Below are 16981 nucleotides of genomic sequence, written 5' to 3'. Positions count from 1 at the left end.
ATTTATATACAGATTGATTATGTTTCTATTTTAAAATTTTTAATAAACAATTTTTACTTCATTTAATGGTCATTTTAATGAATTTGTGCTTTGGGATTCTTAACAAATAGATAGACAGACAAAATATTTTAAGATGTTCTGCAGCAACAGTATAATATTTCACATAATTAACTATTATGGAAGACAGAGCACTGAATCTTTTTCTTGTAAAGGAGTTGGAGTTGGAGTTCCAGAAAAGTTTGAGAACCTCTGCTCTACCGCTCGGACATGACTACTTGGCTACCCACTTGAACAGGACTGGAATTTTCGACAGTCCAGGACCTTCGCTGGCTATTCCGACTTTATAGAAGGTAGTTACCTCTCTGCTATTAACACTTTCATCGTAACAGATAGTGTTTTGTTCAAATACTGTTGGGAGACTCAAGATCGTATGAGACTCTCTTCATAGTATTTTAACCTTTCGTTATAATTATCTAAATTCTGCTTCTATTACTAAATTTTGTTTCCATATTTTTAATCTGTGTTTCATCATCTAAGAAGAAATTTTTAAAGGCCTTTTTAAAATAAATTTGAGTGATGATATATTAGAAATAAATTAGTATAAATTAGGATTAGGATTAATTATTGTTATGCAAAAATTACAGGGAAAGTAAATAGAAAATACCTAACCTACCAGCTGGAGACAGAAGAACCCATGTAGCAATGAAGAACAGCAGTCTTCTTTTTGTTTGCCCGGTATCGACTGCAACCTAAAAAGGCAGAATTTTGTTCTTTGCATTATGAGATCTACAGTAAGAATTTCCACATTTTATTATATTTTAGTATATAAAAATAAATCTTATGATTCGTGTAACAGTGAAATCTCCATTTCAGCCATAATACTATTATACATGAATAAATAGTATCATGAGACATGATTATAAAACCCTTTTACTCACCAAATTTAATATATGCATCTAATTATATACATCTATCAAGTCTTAATATAACCTTCATGTTCCTAGATAACGAAGGCGAAACTTTCAAGCAGTCTCTGGCTAACGATTGTCACATCCACTTTTTTCAACCAGGATACCAATATTAAAAGTATTATTATCCTTTTAAAGTTCTTTTTTAACCTGATACTGTGGAGAGTCATGAGGTTGTTTTGAAGCAGGAGACATGAAACATGAGCAATACCCTCTCCGGGACTTGCACCTGGACCTCTCGAATACGCGCCGACCGTGCTACCGTTCCAAGCTTTCCACCACGAAGGTATGCTGGAATTAGGGAGAAAATGCCTTACATACTTTCCCTTTTAAAAGGAGAATGGGGATTAGGGGACCCAGTCGCCAAATCCTGCTAGTGACAAATTCAAGCACCTTTGGGTTCAGGCGCCATCGTAGAATCATTAGGATTTTTTTTAGGTGTGGAAAATGTGCAATGCCTTCACCGGGACTCGAACCTGGAACTCTCAAATAGGCGTTGAAAGTGCTACCTTTACACCACGAAGGCATGTTGGAAGGAGGGAGAAAGTACCTTAAAAATTTCCTGTCTTAGCTTTATTTGTTGATCTTATCGAAATAATTGCAATCTAATTTGTCCTAAGTATAGTTTATAAAATCATATTAAATCAAAATATTTCCTTTCTACCCAATCTAGTGTACTTAATATTCCGAAGTCCTTTTATACCTTATAAAATCGTATTAAATCGAATTGCTCCCTTAATGCCCAAATTAATGTTTCATTTGACTCTGACTCTCATTCATCATGAGTTGGATAATCTTGCATAATTCTCTGAGGTCTGTTAATGAGAGATTAAAAATGAGAGACAAAATGCATTTCTTCGGGAACCCAATATCAGGCTTGAGACACTGGCGTGATGGCAAAATTGCGCGATGGCTTCAGCCTTTTATAGTACTGTTCAAACAATGGATTACAGAAGCAATGTCCTTTATTAATTTGGAATTTTAATTGCTCCATTCCTAGAGAAATACTTGTAGAAGTATAATTGACAATACGACTGGAATTCGAATTTATAAACATGTGGAAATTCCTCAGGAAAAACAAAGCTTTAAGGACTTCGTTTTGCTAGACTTGCCATCAATGTCCTTTTTGTCTTTGCTGCGAGATTCCAGACCAAAGGATAAGTGGCTACAGATGATTCTTTATCTTCACATTGATAACTGAGCTGCAGTTTATTTGCTATTTATAAACTCAAGAAAGATACATGTATCTTGTATGAGTACGTGGTACATATTTGCTGAATTTCAGTTATTTATTTGACATAACACTAAAGTATTTTGCGTGATTATTGGAGACCTGCCTTGAAATAACTAATACACTGGTGGATAAAATTAAGAGATGGAAAACCTTTTCCCACATTTCTCCAAAAATACCGCACAAAACCTGGACAGTTGGTTGCTATGTAGTGCAACTATAGTGCTGGTGTCTTACAGATGATTTAAGATATCCCTGTGGATGTCGCTACGCCAGCAGTAGGTCTAAACTTCCACGTCCGGCTGCTCAGCTCATTTTGCTGTGTAATATAGAAGTGATTTTTATTGTCTTTCGTGAATAATCTCGTTAGTTTTTGCTGTTTTTATGTGAAATGAGTACATATCATGGCTTAGACGAAGGTATGAGATGGAAAATTGTAAGTAGGCTTGAGGCAGGGTAGTCCCAAGCTCATATTGCGTCAACCTAATTGATTATGTCGCCATGCAATGTCCATCTGTCGTGTAGGTAATGCAACGCTAGATATTTTATGTTGTAAACATGTTATGCTATATCTGATTAGTCTTTGAAAGCCGTCCGGGTGTCCGGCCCTGCTGTCACCTGTCACCTGCCAGAAGGCTCCATGAGACAGGACTGTATGCCAGAAATCATGCTATTTGCACCCCACTCACTCTCTCCCACAAAATAGAACGGTTATCATGGTGCATACAACACGAACACTGGACATAACTTCAATGGGTTATTGTTCTTTTCACGGATGAGTCCAGATTCAGTCTACAACCTGATTCTCGGCGATTATTGATATGGAAGGAACTTGGGACCCTATACTACCGGAGCAATATTATAGAAAGGAACCAATATTGGTGATGGAGGAATGATGGTTTGGACAGGGATCATGCAAGATACCCGCACACCGCTCCATGTGTTTGACACTAGTTTCGTGAAAGCGCAGAGTACAGACAGGAGATCCTAGAGAGCTATGCGTGACTTTCAGGGTTGTTATTGGCCCTGAGTTCATTTTTACACACGAAATGCACTACCACATAGGGCCAGTCTGGTTGATGACTCTCTGGAAAGAAGGATATTCATTGAATAGATTGGCTAGTAAATATCCTGACTTTAATCCTACTGAACATGCTTGGGATGCTCTTGGGAGGGCTATTGCAATAGCCCAACTTCACCCAAAACCATTTAAAGATTAAAAACTGTTCTGGTGTAGGAGTGGGGGCGACTTCTACAGGCACTCCTGAACTCTCTTGTTAACAGCATGGCTACTCATTGTGCATGCTGCCTCTATCTGTCAGAGGCGAACAAATACGATACTAGACATTTTCACTACCATCTTACAACCTCAAATTTGAACCGCATTGGACTCTTTTGCCATAACTCATGCTAATGAATGTCATTTTCATCATTGTTTTGTACACAATACTGTCATTCAATAAACTATACTCATACGCAATTTCTTTTATTTCTATCCAGTATTTCTAGAGTTATTTGGGAAAAGTATTCGGTCTCTTAATTTTGTTTGCCAGTGTAGTTTTATCAATGGTTGACATCATATTACTGCCATTACGCGTCGAATTTTTTGTATCACTAATTGTGGTTTTCGAAGTGTTAATTTTAATCCATTTTTAAATTGGTTACTAGTGAGCTAAACACTAATTGAAAATATGCTGCAACTCAAACTTGCTCTTTAAAATTGCGATATTAAATGCGACAATATGCGTGTCTTAGATTACGAAGCAATACTAGTATGAAGCTTTTCGGGTTAGAAAAATCTTTAACACTGAAATAAAAAATAATAATTTTATACTGAACTTGACTGTAAATTTCATTTCTTGTAGATAGTTGTGGATCTGCTTTGGAGGTATGAAGTGTATGAAAATTAACAGAAACCCGATGTATGTCAATTCATCAAAATCCTTCTGTGTATTCAAGCGATGACCGCAAACTCTTTTTATTAAAAAATTCGATTGCTGAAATTTATAAAATAGATGTATATTTTGATAATTGCTAAATAATAATTATTTGACAAAATTAAAAAATAATTACAGTATCCAGAAGTAAAATAAAAATGAAAGCTGCCTATTCATCCATATGTCGCAGTTTATCTATTTTACTCTTGAATTTATGCTTATTTGAGGTAAACGTAGACTTAGAACAGCTGGCAGAGAAATTGCTGGTATAAGAAATTGTATGTAGTTAGAGGTATGTGGATCGCATACCTCTAGTGACGCTCTTTTCTAGAGCTCGTTACCTGATTAAAACATGTACTAAAATAGAATTTTGAATTTCTTGCCTGTATAATTCTGCATTTGGTTTTAATAGCATTTTGCCTACGAAACTGAAGAAATAACTGCTACTTGAATGTTGAAATAACTGGTGTTTATTATTCAAAGACGTTTTTCTCAAGCAAGCGATAAATATAAGGTATTGTGTGGTCGGAGCAAGCAAATTAAACTGGTTGTCGACTGTTCTGGAGGTGGACAACTAAATTAAATTGGTTGTACACCGCTAATATATGGCATATGTGACTTATATTAGCGGATGAATTTTCAGTTAATATTTAATATCGGAAATATTTATATTTTGGCTTATATAATACTGATTTGAAGAGCTACATAGGAAGAATATGAACTTCTAAATGTACAAAGAAGGACTTAAGTCTCAAATTTCATTTTCATTAAAGAATGTTACAACAAAGAACTGGACACAAATATGAGTAAATATACATATAATGAATTAAAAGGATTTAAAACTCACTGGGAAAATGTATTTGCTCGTGACTACGTTCTACAAATAATGGAATATTTGAAGATATTACATTAAATTAATTTGATTATTTTCTGTAAGACTTTAAATTGAAATGATATAATGTCCCTTTTGTATTCGTTTTCATAATTATTTAAAACTTTTAAAGTAGTTATCCATTATTTATCTTTCTTTTTTCCCCAAAGACGTCCAAGCATACTGATGCGATACTTATTTAAAAGCAAACGTACGTTCACTTCAATGACTACTAGAAACAATGACTACTAATTATTTAAGTTTTGCTTTAATAAACTTTCTAAAACGGTATTTGAAGATTAAATATTTGCCATTATACAGAGCCTATTTTTAGCACTCAAAGTTTTTATGACAACTAAATCTCTGTTTCAAAGTTCATGACATTTAAAAAATATTTAAAATGATGAAATTCCTCCTAGAACATGAAAGGTTAACTTTAAAGGAATTCCTTTGCTTTTTAATTCTGCACGTACAATTTTAGAGAATTCGTGTTTTATTTTTTAATGAGAATTGTCATCCGAAAAATCGTTTTTCATTTCTTAAAAGAATTATAGAATTTACATAGCTTCAAGAAGTTTGTTTCTTATTTTGAACTAGTTCTTACCCGGCATGCTTTGCAACGCTACTTAAAGGAAAGAAAGTGTTTGTGCCTAATTATATTATGTGTTGTTATGAAAGTTTTTCTTTCTGCGTGTTTTACATGTTTCGACTGGCTTGTGTCACCTGATACCAAGCTGATAAAGTTTCGGGTGCTGAATTTAGTTCTGGCAGTTTCACATTTTCACCCGCTGAATACCTTTCTGGGGCTTTTCTTAAATTTGAGGTCTCTGCAATACATGCATAATTTATTCATCTTTCCAACGACTGCACTTGGATGAAAACTGTAATCATAATTAATTTTGTTATGGAATGCACCCAGATATAAATCAGCGTGCAGTGTTCGTCTGGATCCAGTAATGCATAACGAACATTTTCCAGTCTTTCTTTCCGTTGTTTGTCTGTTTCGGATGAACGAGCTTGAGCAGTGCGTACTCGAAGTTTTCCTAGGGCTATCTGCCTAAGGGGAGGGATGCCTTTCGTGGAGGACTTTCTAAGGGAAACTGGCTCGTATACACGTTACACATGGTGAAAACCACGAAAACACCCATGCAGCCAACCCGTTCGCGGGATTCGAACCTCGGACCGAACTACCAGTGTTCAGCGACTTTACCGCTCGGCCGCTGGTGGGCGTTTGTTTCATACGAATGGGCTTTAGCAATGCGTACTCGAACGTTTTCCACTCTTGCATCCCTTAGCTCGTTTGTTTCTGAAGTTCCTGACACCTTTTACTTCTGTGCTTGGTGCGTAGATCGAACAATGAATTTTTGTTTTGGTGGCGTAATTGATTTCATGCCGAATAGGATGGATATTATAAATTCACTTTCTGAAGCCAAACAAAAATCTGTGTGATGCAATAACGTGCATGTTAATGCGTAAAAAACTAAATATTTTACGCTTTGCTGAACGATAACGTACTTTAAAATATTGTTATGCATTTTGTATTTAGTTGGTATTTTTAGTAGAAAATATTTTTAAAATAATTTTAGTAGAAAATATTTTTAGTAGAATTATAATTTAAATTGTTTTATATCCCCGTGCAATGCAGCAAGAGATCTATTTTAAGAGAAAACTACGCCGGAAATGTAAAAATACAGCAGCACGCGTATTTAATAAACAGATATCTCGTAATTTAAATTTAAACTGAATAAATGTAATTGACTACTGTGTCAGCTGTGATCGTAATTCTACTCTTTTGTTTTCCAGAAATCTCGAGAAAACGGAAATTACCAGAACCGATTAAAAAGCTTTAAAAAGCTCGTGTCCGATTAAAAAGATTTAAAATGCCGGAGAGAAACATCTCACTTCAGTTGCTTACTAAGTTGTTGTTTACTTAGCTGCTATAATTTTGAGATCGGATTGGCTTTCTCTGCGCTTTGGATTCAATTTAACGTTTTAGTAGTTTAAAATATAACTACTGAGTGATACTGTGTTATATGTGATATTGTACGAATATCTCTGATGAAAAAATTCCAGCATTTTGCTTTATTTCTTGTGATAAGAAGAAATTTTATTAACTTTTTATCGGACTTGTGTATTCAATCTATTACGAACCAGTTCGAACACAACAATATTTTAATTTGGCAGTGGAAACACATTTTTTTTTTTTTACTAACAACGAGTTTGTTTATTAAATGCGAGCCAAATAAATATAATTGCGTCGTCCCGAGTGACAACACCTTCTTTTTATAGCGCCGAGTTTTCTGATAAAATTTGATAAAATTTCTGATAAAACCCTTTGCATGGTGGCATCGCAAAACTTTTAAATCGGTGAGTTTTTGATCAAAAGTTCGTAAAATTAGAGTAAAATATAGGTATCTAAAGAGTGCGGACTCCACGGCTGATTTTAAGAAATCTTATGTAGACAGTGCTCTTCCTCTTGTTTTGAAGGTCAAGGGTGGCAAGAATTATAAAGATTAAAATTAAACTGTAGAAAAGACTATACATTAAAATGTAGAAAATTTGTATGAAAGCTAAACAAACAAACATTTTTATATATACTATATACATGAGGTTGAAACTTTCACCTAACTTATTCATATAATCACAGTCAAATGTTCGTATGAATATCATAGTACATATGTTTATTTCCTTTTGGAGATTTTTTAACTGAGGTTAATTTAACGAAATATTTTGTTGCCTAAGGATTTGAATTACAATTATCCTGAACACAATACCCCCGAAATTAGATATTTCTTAAAACCAGTTTCCTTATTTGAATTTTATTAGATAACGTTATTTCATCAACAGTGATGTGTCCCTGTGAAAAGTGTTTAGCAGGTGTATTTTGAGCTTAAATCACTGAGACTCACATGACCTCTGACGTCATCACAAATTTACCTTCTATTGGTTTTGTAAGTTACAGACTGTATTCAATTCTTGGTCTTATTAATTACATACTTAGCTTTAACGAAAATTTGAAAACTATATTGCTCATTTTCAATTGTTTAACCCTTTCACCGTCCTCTCCTGTCCGCGAAAATTTCTCCCCAGCGGCTCTCTGTTTTTCGCAACGTGTAATGCTGTTTTCTTCGTACACGATAACGTTCCATACATGAATTTCGTAGTAGATGAATGTAAATGAATATCAAGTAAAATTATGAGGAAATAAAGCATAATGAAAAAGTAATAATATCTCTTCTTATTTCTAACAGCAGGATAATTTGATAGCATCTGATCCAGGCGGTCCACTCCTCTCATTTTGTTGTTGTAATCTTTTACAATTATTGTTTTTTTTACAGTTCTTTTCCGTGTTCCAACATCAATCCTCAAGTTATTGTGGACTGTACTCATCAAACGTATATCCTTCTTGTCTTTCCAATTCACAACCTTATTTTTTCTCTTTTTCTGCTGAATAGACGTTGAAGCCATCTCTCACTGTCTTGTATCTTATGTAAAATGGCGCAAATATTCATATAACGCAGGGGGGAATATTAGAAATTATTAGATTATTTATTTAATTAGACATAGAATGCTTGATTAGCGCAGCCCTTTAAGGAGGTATTAGAACAAACAAAAATAAAAATTCAAACAAGTAAACACTTAGAAAACGTTTTAAACGTTTAAAATTTTTAAATGTAGAAGAACGCTTGAAGCGCGTTACGGCCGCCCTGCAGAAGTTTCACTTGAACGCGCTAGGCGCGTTACGGACGACGAGCAGGTTAAATATCCATTTCCTTTTTAATTAATTCTAATTTAATTTAGGTTTCAATTTTTAAATTAATTTGCAGATATCCATTCTTAAGAGATGCCTCGCGTTTAGATTGTTAGCTCTTTTTTATTATATTTTTTGAGTTGACAGTTAACTTTTTTAATTCATTGCTTTCTGCTTAATTGTGAAAATTTAATTGAGGAATGCTTTTCAGTAAGTTTTCCGTTCTGTGTGGTGGATTTGTTTCAGATTCTGATTACTTAAGAAAGCCTTGTTCTTTCTCTATTAAATAAATTTTTGTTGTTATTTAGAAAAAATGCCGTTGCTTTGATTTTCAAGCTTTGATTTCTTTTGCTTAATTCTTAGCAATATTATAATCAGGAGTATGAGTTTAGTTTATTTCTCTGTTTGGGTACCCAATATGGCACGCAAGCTGCAAGTGTGTTGGTTCGATTCATTATCACCATAGAACTGGAAGGAGGGAGGACGGAAAAACAAAATGCATGAAGGACGAGGGAGGGTGGTGAGAGGTCCCGAAGAATTTTTGTTTTCTTTTTTTTTTTTTTTTTTTTTAATTTTTTCACTTCCATTACCCCTTTCTCGTTGCACCGGCATCAGGCTGTGCAGCCTTGAAAAGGAAAGCCCAATTTAAATAAGATTGCCAGATGTTAACTTCTATTTAAGCCTAAATAAACTATATTTAATATAAATTATATTTAATTGATACATTATTTTAAAATAAAAGCATTTTACGATATATTAAAAAAATCTTTGAAGTCGCAAAAAATAGCATAAGAAAATGATGGATGTCGCAAAAATTTCGCAGAATCGCAATTACTTAAATTTTAGTAGCACAAGTTTGTCAAAAGTCGCAAATTTGTGCAAAATTGCGTGATCTGGCAACACTGAACAGGTGCCCTTTAGTATCATATATTTCTATGATTCAGTAGAGAGCTGTAATAAGAGTAGAATTTTGAAAGTTTGCAAGAAAATAATTATCAGTTGACACTGGAGTGAATTGTCCTAAACCTTCTAAAAGACTGTTTAAAAATGCAATTGTATTGTTAATTAAGTTAGAGTCATTGCTGTAACAATTCTTGCAGTGTTGAGAGACGAAAATCGCTTGGTCATGGACTTCATATTTAGATACCGACGAATAACAGAGTGCCTAATAAACGAAGGAACAATAAAATTGTTTCACTTTTTCTGTAATCTTTAATGCAGAAGGTAGCTGGATCTGCCTTTGTAGATTAAGTGTACAGTAAAATTGATCGAACCGTTTAAAAGCTAAGAAATAAATGATTCTTTTAGTTTCAATGCTTCATTTCAGTTTAGTTATACTTGTGAGAGCCATATTAGTTTATCTTCTTATCTAAGCTATTATCTTTATTCTCCAAACTTAAATTTTCATTAAGAATTATATCTAGGTATCTCACCTACCTCTCGTTTGGTACTATCGTGCTATTTGAAATATTAATATTAACTCCAGCCCACGAGATATTTTTTGAAGACAATAACTGTGTTAAAGTGTTAATTTTGATTTTCTTGATTTTGATCAAATTATGGGGAATTTTAAGCATGTAATTTGAAACCAGTGTGAACCGCAGCTTGAATTTTTCTAAAAAAAGCAGTATCATGAGCATATTACGCAAGTCAATCATAATTCACTCAAAGTGTTTTTGTTTTAAGGGGGCGCATACACCCTAAACCCCTTATCATCTTCGAATATGTGACTGTTGCAAGAATTGGGATATTTTATTTATTTTAAAAGCAATTACTTCCAACTTTTTACAGCTGACTACATAACATAGCTGCTTTGGGAACGAGTAACCAGAAAGTTTGTGTTGCCACAAATATTTTTGTAATTTAATCCGCTTTGTGACAAAGCGTTTCATCTTGTTTCCACCTTGCCCGCATGATATTTTAAAAATGGCTAATGGTACATACTTGAAATGTGATGAAATTCTTTATATGGGCACTCTTTTCTAACTGAACTAAAATTCTGATGAATATTTTAATATTGAAAAAGATTTATGCATGAAAACATTATAGACTTTTTTTAATAAAATATATTTTATGAACTCAACTCCAAATAAAATAAAAATGTAACATCAAATTCATATAATGTTTGGTTCACAGTGTTTTCCAAATGTTATAAAAGTTATATATTAAATGTGGAATTAAATTATGCTACAGAATGTTTTAAACTGTGCGCAGAAGGTGGAAACATGACGAAAACTTTTGTCACAAAGCGAATTAAATTATAAAAATATTTGTGGCAACACAAACTTTCTGATTTGTAGCAACACAAACGTTTCTTTTCTTTCTTTTTAAAACTTCAATCTTTTATTTCAAAAAGTAGCCATATTATATAGTCAGCTGTGAAAGGTTGGAAGTAATTGCTTTTAAAATAAATAAGTTATCCCAAAACTTGCAATAGTCACATATTCGAAAATTTTATGGGTTTTAAGGTGTATGAGTCCCTTTAAGTTCAAATGAAGTAGATATACACAAATAACACTTTTGGTATTTGAATTTTTGATAGAGCAGATAATTTCAGTTAAAGAAGTTTTGAATTCAAAGCGAAAGTCTGTAGCCATAAATACATATTTTATTATTCGTTCAATAACTAACTGCTTTTGTTTAAGTTAAAAAATAAAGTAGACATAAAATGTTACTTATCAAATAACATTTTTGATGTTTATTATTAATAACCCTTTTGATGTTTATTATACTTTTTTCCTTATGTAAAACATGAACATATTGCTAATCCAAGATAGTTTTTATTTAAAGTTCACATGAAATGTATCTACCTAAAAGATTTAAATAGAATCTGATATTACTTACCATTGGTTCTGTTATTGAACTACCTTACACATCGCAATTCAATACAAAGTATTTTCACATTTCTCAATACTCGTACTTAAATCCCTTGCGTTAGGGACACAGGGACTTTCACATAACTCATAAAATGAAATCATTGCAGACACTTCGGCAAGTGGCAGGAGTCTCTTGTCTCCTTTTATACAAGAGATTCAGCGAAAGATTTATTTTCCATCAGCACTTTTCAGATTGGAAACATCGATTCGAGTCCCAGTTACGAGAATTTGTTAGCGTTTAAGAACAAAACAGAGCTTTGTATCTAAGCAACGAAAGAAACGCCGTTTGCACAGAACGTCGGATGCGAAATACTCATGAATCTTTGATTTTGTTCTAATAAATCATTTCAGAAAATTTCCTAAATTAGAAACAGAATTCAATGGTTGAAAGCATTCGAGTGTTTTCTCGAAGATTAGAATGTAATAATAAAAATCTAGAATAAGTTAATAACAGAAAATTTATTAAAAACGTATTTATGTCTCAATCGAATTTTAAATAGCTAAACAATACTGAGAATAAAATGTTCTTAAGTAATTTATATTTCTTGGCTCAATAATCTACATCAGTCGCTAAAGAATTTTCTGAAAGAAAATTGCAAGACATTTCTGACATGTGAATGATGGAGTTTGTGTTTTGGGCTGATAACGTATATTTGGATAATAAGGCACAATATTTCAAGGATTCAAATGAGATATGACATTTATATGTGTATTATTTGTCTTAGAAAACTGTTAAACACAGATTAGAATCGATAAAAATTTACACATTGGTTTTAAATTGTGTTAAAATAGCAAAGAACAGTTAAACAACTAAAGGTTTGACTTCAAGGAATATATTATTACATAGCTATGAACTTATAAATATGCTAAATAAAATGTAGTTACTAAATTCCCTGTTGCATATCTACAAAGATCTTTATACTTCCAAAAAAAATTAAAACTGTGCTTCCATTATAGATACTTGAGTTTAAAATAAACGTAGATAAGAAAAATGTTCCTATACTAACAAGAGATACTTAAGAGCCTAAATGAAGAACGTTATGGCTCAAATCTTGATTTCACGCAATTAAAATTTATCTTATGCAAATATATTCGTCCTGTAATTAACTGAAATCTTGATTTTACCTAAGTAAAATTTATCTTATGCGAATATATTTGCCTAATTAGCTGAAATTCTGATTTTACTTAAGTAAAATTTATGCAAATATATTCGTCATGTAATTAGCTAAAATGTTAAAAAATAAAAATGGGTATCATATTTACAGGGGTTGGACAAAAATATGGAAACACCTTTAAAAAACATGTTTCTTTGCTTAATATGGTGTAGGAAACCCATTGGCATCCAAAACAGATTGCAGTCTTCTCGGAATGAATAAATACAGTTCCTGTATGTTTGCCAAGGAAATATTATACCATTCTTCCTGAAAAACGGTGGCAAGTTCAGATAACGATGTTGGCGGTGGATAACGAGAACGCATTTTCCGTTCCAATGTAGACCACAAAGGTTCGATAATATTCAGGTCTGGTGACTGTGGTGGCCAGGGGAGATGGGACAACTCATCCTCATGCTCAGAAAACCAGTCCTGGACAATGTGAACTGTGGGAACAGGGGCTTTGTCGTCTTGGAAGACACCATCACCATCGGGGAACAAAGTTTGTACCATGGGATGAACTTGATCGGCCAAAATGTTCACATAAGTCTTGGCAGTCATGTGCCCTGACACAGTTATCATGGGGCTAGCAGAGAACCACGATATGGCTGCCCAAACCATAACAGAACCCCCGCCATGTTTCACTCTTGGCAACAAGCAGTCTGTATTATAGGCTTGAGATGGCGTTCTCCAGCCGCAAACTCGGCCAGAAGTGGGAAACAATGTGAAAGAAGACTCGTCAGACCACATTACTCGCTTCCACTGCTCTATAGTCCAGGCTTTATGACTTAAACACCACCTTTTCCTGTTTCGGGCATTAGCATAGCTGATGAGTGGCTTCTCAATTGCAGCACGGCCAGCAATTCCCTGTTTATGAAGCTCCCTTCTAATTGTTTTGGTACTCACAGGGTTCGGTAACACAACATTCATTTCAGCAGTAACTTTTGCAGCTGTGGTCTTCTTATTTTTCGTCACAATTGCCCATAATGATCGTCTGTCACGATCACTCAGGACACACTATCGTCCGCGCTGTGATTTAGCAGATGATGTTTTTCCGCTTTTCAAATATGCGGAATAAATCTTCGATACAGTACCTCTTGAAACACCAAACACCTCGGCTACCTTGCTTACGGAAGCACCTACCATATGTGCTCCAACAATTTGCCCACGTTCGAAGTCTGTTAACTCTGACATAATGCAATGACAACCTCACATAACAGTACTCCGACAACAACTGAACTGTTTAGCACATTTACGAAGTTGTATAGGTGGCATCAGTAGTCAAAAATGCCAGTGCCACCTACATATTTCATTAAAATCAATCTTTCTTTTCAAACATGCATTTCACAAGGTGTTTCCATATTTTTGTCCATCCACTGTATCTGATATTAGAATAAAAAAAAGTGAAAGCTGAACTGTTAACGGAAATGTGGAATTAATTTCGGAACTTTCGTTAAGAGAAATGTGGAATAATAAAATTAATTAACATTAATTTTAATTAATAGGACAGATATCATTTAATTTTCATTCTAAAATTTTTCCAACATAAAACACAGTTTAAAATCGAAATTGATGGAAAGCTGAGAGAAAAAGCAAAAGATTTTGTCTAAATAATTTTGTCTAATAATGGACACATAAATGTAATAATAATTGAATTAAAAGGTAGGAAAAAAATTATAACTGTTTTTAAAATCTACGTTCAGTATGATAGAATAATTTAAAACTGAATATAGTTGAACAAAAGGATAAAGCAAAACGTTTTGTAGCTGGACAAATAAGTAAGTAATAAAAATAAAAATATCAAAGTCAAATACCAAGAAAATGAAAGTAGAAATTGAGTTGTATACAGTATTACTATCGTTTTACTCTTAGATATCCTAATTAAATTATTAGGCGATGGATAGAAAGAAAAAGGTAGAAGAAAAGTTCGTTATCATCTTTCGTATTTTCATATTTATCTTTTATTTTATATTAGCAGTTTTTGCGCTTTCCACATCTTTCGCATTCTAAAGATAATATTAAAACATGTTATTGTTATTCTGATAAAATTATCATTTTCTGGTTCTTCATAAGCAACAGCTTCTAACATTCATAAAAAATTCTCTATTAATATTCTAAGGTATTTCTCCCACTTTCCTAGCGTGCCTTCGTGGTGTAGTGGTTCTGCACGCTGGGCCGGTATTCCAGAGGTCCGTGGTTCGATTCCAGGCGAAGGCATTTGCTATTTTTCATCTTTCCTGCTGTCTCTGCAATAGCAGCGACAATGATGTTTAGAATTCCAAAAGTATCCTGGTCGTTTATTTCAATATGGAATGTTTGAGTTGAGAATCAATACAGCTGCTTAGAAGAAAACTGTAAAATTTTCTCTTAATTTAAGTGACAGAGAAAACCAAAACGTTTTAATTTATTTATAATTTTAATAAAATTTAATAAATTACAAATATTTAAATGATAATGTTTCATCATTATCAATAAACTTCGTAGAGAGGAAGTACCTAGAAAGAAAAGAATAACAAGATATTAAACAATGACAGTTCATAAAAGAAAAATAAATCTTTTTGAAATTTTTCCAAAGCTAGGTACATTAATAAAAAACTTACCTTCTTCAAAAAGCTTGTTTTCTCAATTATACTTCAAGATATTGAGTTCCAGAAGCTTGTTACTTTCATCTAGGATAGATAAACGTAACATAAACAAATTTTTCTAATTTAAAACTATAATTATAACACACATTTTTTAAATCTAATTAAAGAAAACGTTTAGTTCTCGTTTAACCTTTACTTCAACATGAAAAAATTTAGTGCATTCTGGTAGATAGCTATCTCAGAATTTTCCTTTGCTTACATTTGTTTGAAATTTTGAAACCCAAAGTCCTTTGAATATGCATTTTTATTTTATGGTCGTAAAAGATCTCTCTGATTTTATTTTACATGGACCTGAGTACATTTTACGTTAATAATCCTAGAATAAAGAAAGTGGAGATTATATAATTATGCACTAATTAAAATTTGATTTAAGGATGAAGTCCTTAAATCTTGAAAATTTGATTTAAGGAAGAATCGGGAGTTGCTTGTTCAAGGAGAAGATTTTAAAATTTTGTAAGCATAGTAAAAGTAGTTTAAAATTATTTCATAAAACGCAGGATTTAAATCAAATTTAAAAAGATTTTTCTTTCAAAATATTCTTTTAACTCTCTTTGCCAAATCTTACTTCAAGTAAAATCTTTTGTGTTCGTAGTTATCAATTTTCTTGAAACAATCAAAAACGAAACGAGCAAACGATACGAGCCTGACTGCGATACCGAAGGGCCTGTGTTGGAATCCCGAAGAAGGCAGGGTTGTAACTATCTGTCCCTTCATATGATGGCCCACCTTTTAGGTGCCTCCATAATAACCACCAAATCTGGCCTGGCCGTTTCGCCGGCGCAAATCTCGCCAAGCAGACTTTGTTGGCGACAGCATACACTATACACATAAAAAGTGTTAACAAATGTTAGTTCTAAGAAATTTTTATTTTGATATGGTTTGATTTTAATATGGTTTAAAATTTTGTAAAAAGCCAATAAATAAAGGAAATAAATTTGTAAAAAGACATTAATTTAAGAATTTGCTATGCTTTCATGGTTCAACATCCTGATTCGCCGGTTTCCTGTCACGTGACCCCAAGTAATCTCATCTCACGTAAACTACGCTACAAAAATCTAATTCTCTCAGTAATTATCTGCATTAATTTCAAGTTAAATCTTAAATTGGAATAATAGTTTAAATGCAAGAATTATTTCAATTCGTACGAATAGCTTACTCAGAAATTATGTAAAACCGCAGTGCTTTACTTCGCTAGTGCATTCTCATTAAAATTGATCACTCTAACCCTTGATTTTGCATTTCTGTATTTTCGCCTTCCGGTGCATCCTAATTGATTTAATGACCGCGAATGGTCTTAGGGCATCAAATTTAACTATCTTGTAAAACTTCTATGTAATTGTATGCCAGTATTGAAAGAAACAGTCAATCTGACAAGAAATGGCTGCGACTTGTTTAGAAAATGAAGCCTAAAAGGTTACCAGCGAAGATATTCTGTTTGGCATCAGTTGTACAATTATTGGCGACTTTATCGTTTGCGCCGGCAAAACGGAAAAGTACCTCTGGCCTTAGTATAGATTATTGGACTCTGTTACAACACTGTAACTGTTCACA

General features: G+C 33.2%; 2 protein-coding genes across 4 annotated transcripts in view; both read right to left on the bottom strand.

The window, feature by feature from the left end:
* The window catches only part of LOC118180880 (lithostathine-like), a 35754-nt gene extending 23936 nt beyond the window's left edge, over window positions 1-11818 (bottom strand). Inside the window, exons 1-2 of the mRNA XM_035349941.2 lie at window positions 11603-11818; window positions 674-749 (exon numbers count right to left, since the gene is read on the bottom strand). Of these exons, the coding sequence (XP_035205832.1) occupies window positions 674-749; window positions 11603-11605 (79 nt within the window). The 5' untranslated portion in view covers window positions 11606-11818. The remainder of the gene's footprint in view (window positions 1-673; window positions 750-11602) is intronic.
* A 3364-nt stretch (window positions 11819-15182) lies between these two features.
* LOC118180886 (layilin-like) overlaps window positions 15183-16981 on the bottom strand; it is a 36276-nt gene continuing 34477 nt past the window's right edge. For 2 of the 3 annotated variants that reach the window (XR_015040197.1, XM_085812876.1), the window contains 2 exons: window positions 15386-15454; window positions 15183-15280 (listed from right to left, as the gene is read on the bottom strand). Coding sequence is in view for 1 of the 3 variants with exons in the window: in XM_085812876.1 (XP_085669002.1) it covers window positions 15408-15454 (47 nt within the window). In the remaining 2 variants the exon portion in view is untranslated. Of the gene's footprint in view, window positions 15281-15385; window positions 15455-16981 lie in introns of those variants that run through there. The other variant, XR_015040198.1, reaches the window with a different exon arrangement.

This window comes from Stegodyphus dumicola, chromosome 3, assembly GCF_044657685.1.
Source record: "Stegodyphus dumicola isolate Sdum_Otavi_A_Nest chromosome 3, ASM4465768v1".
NCBI classification, from domain to species: Eukaryota; Metazoa; Arthropoda; class Arachnida; order Araneae; family Eresidae; genus Stegodyphus; species Stegodyphus dumicola.
This window is presented reverse-complemented; position numbering and strand designations above follow the sequence as displayed.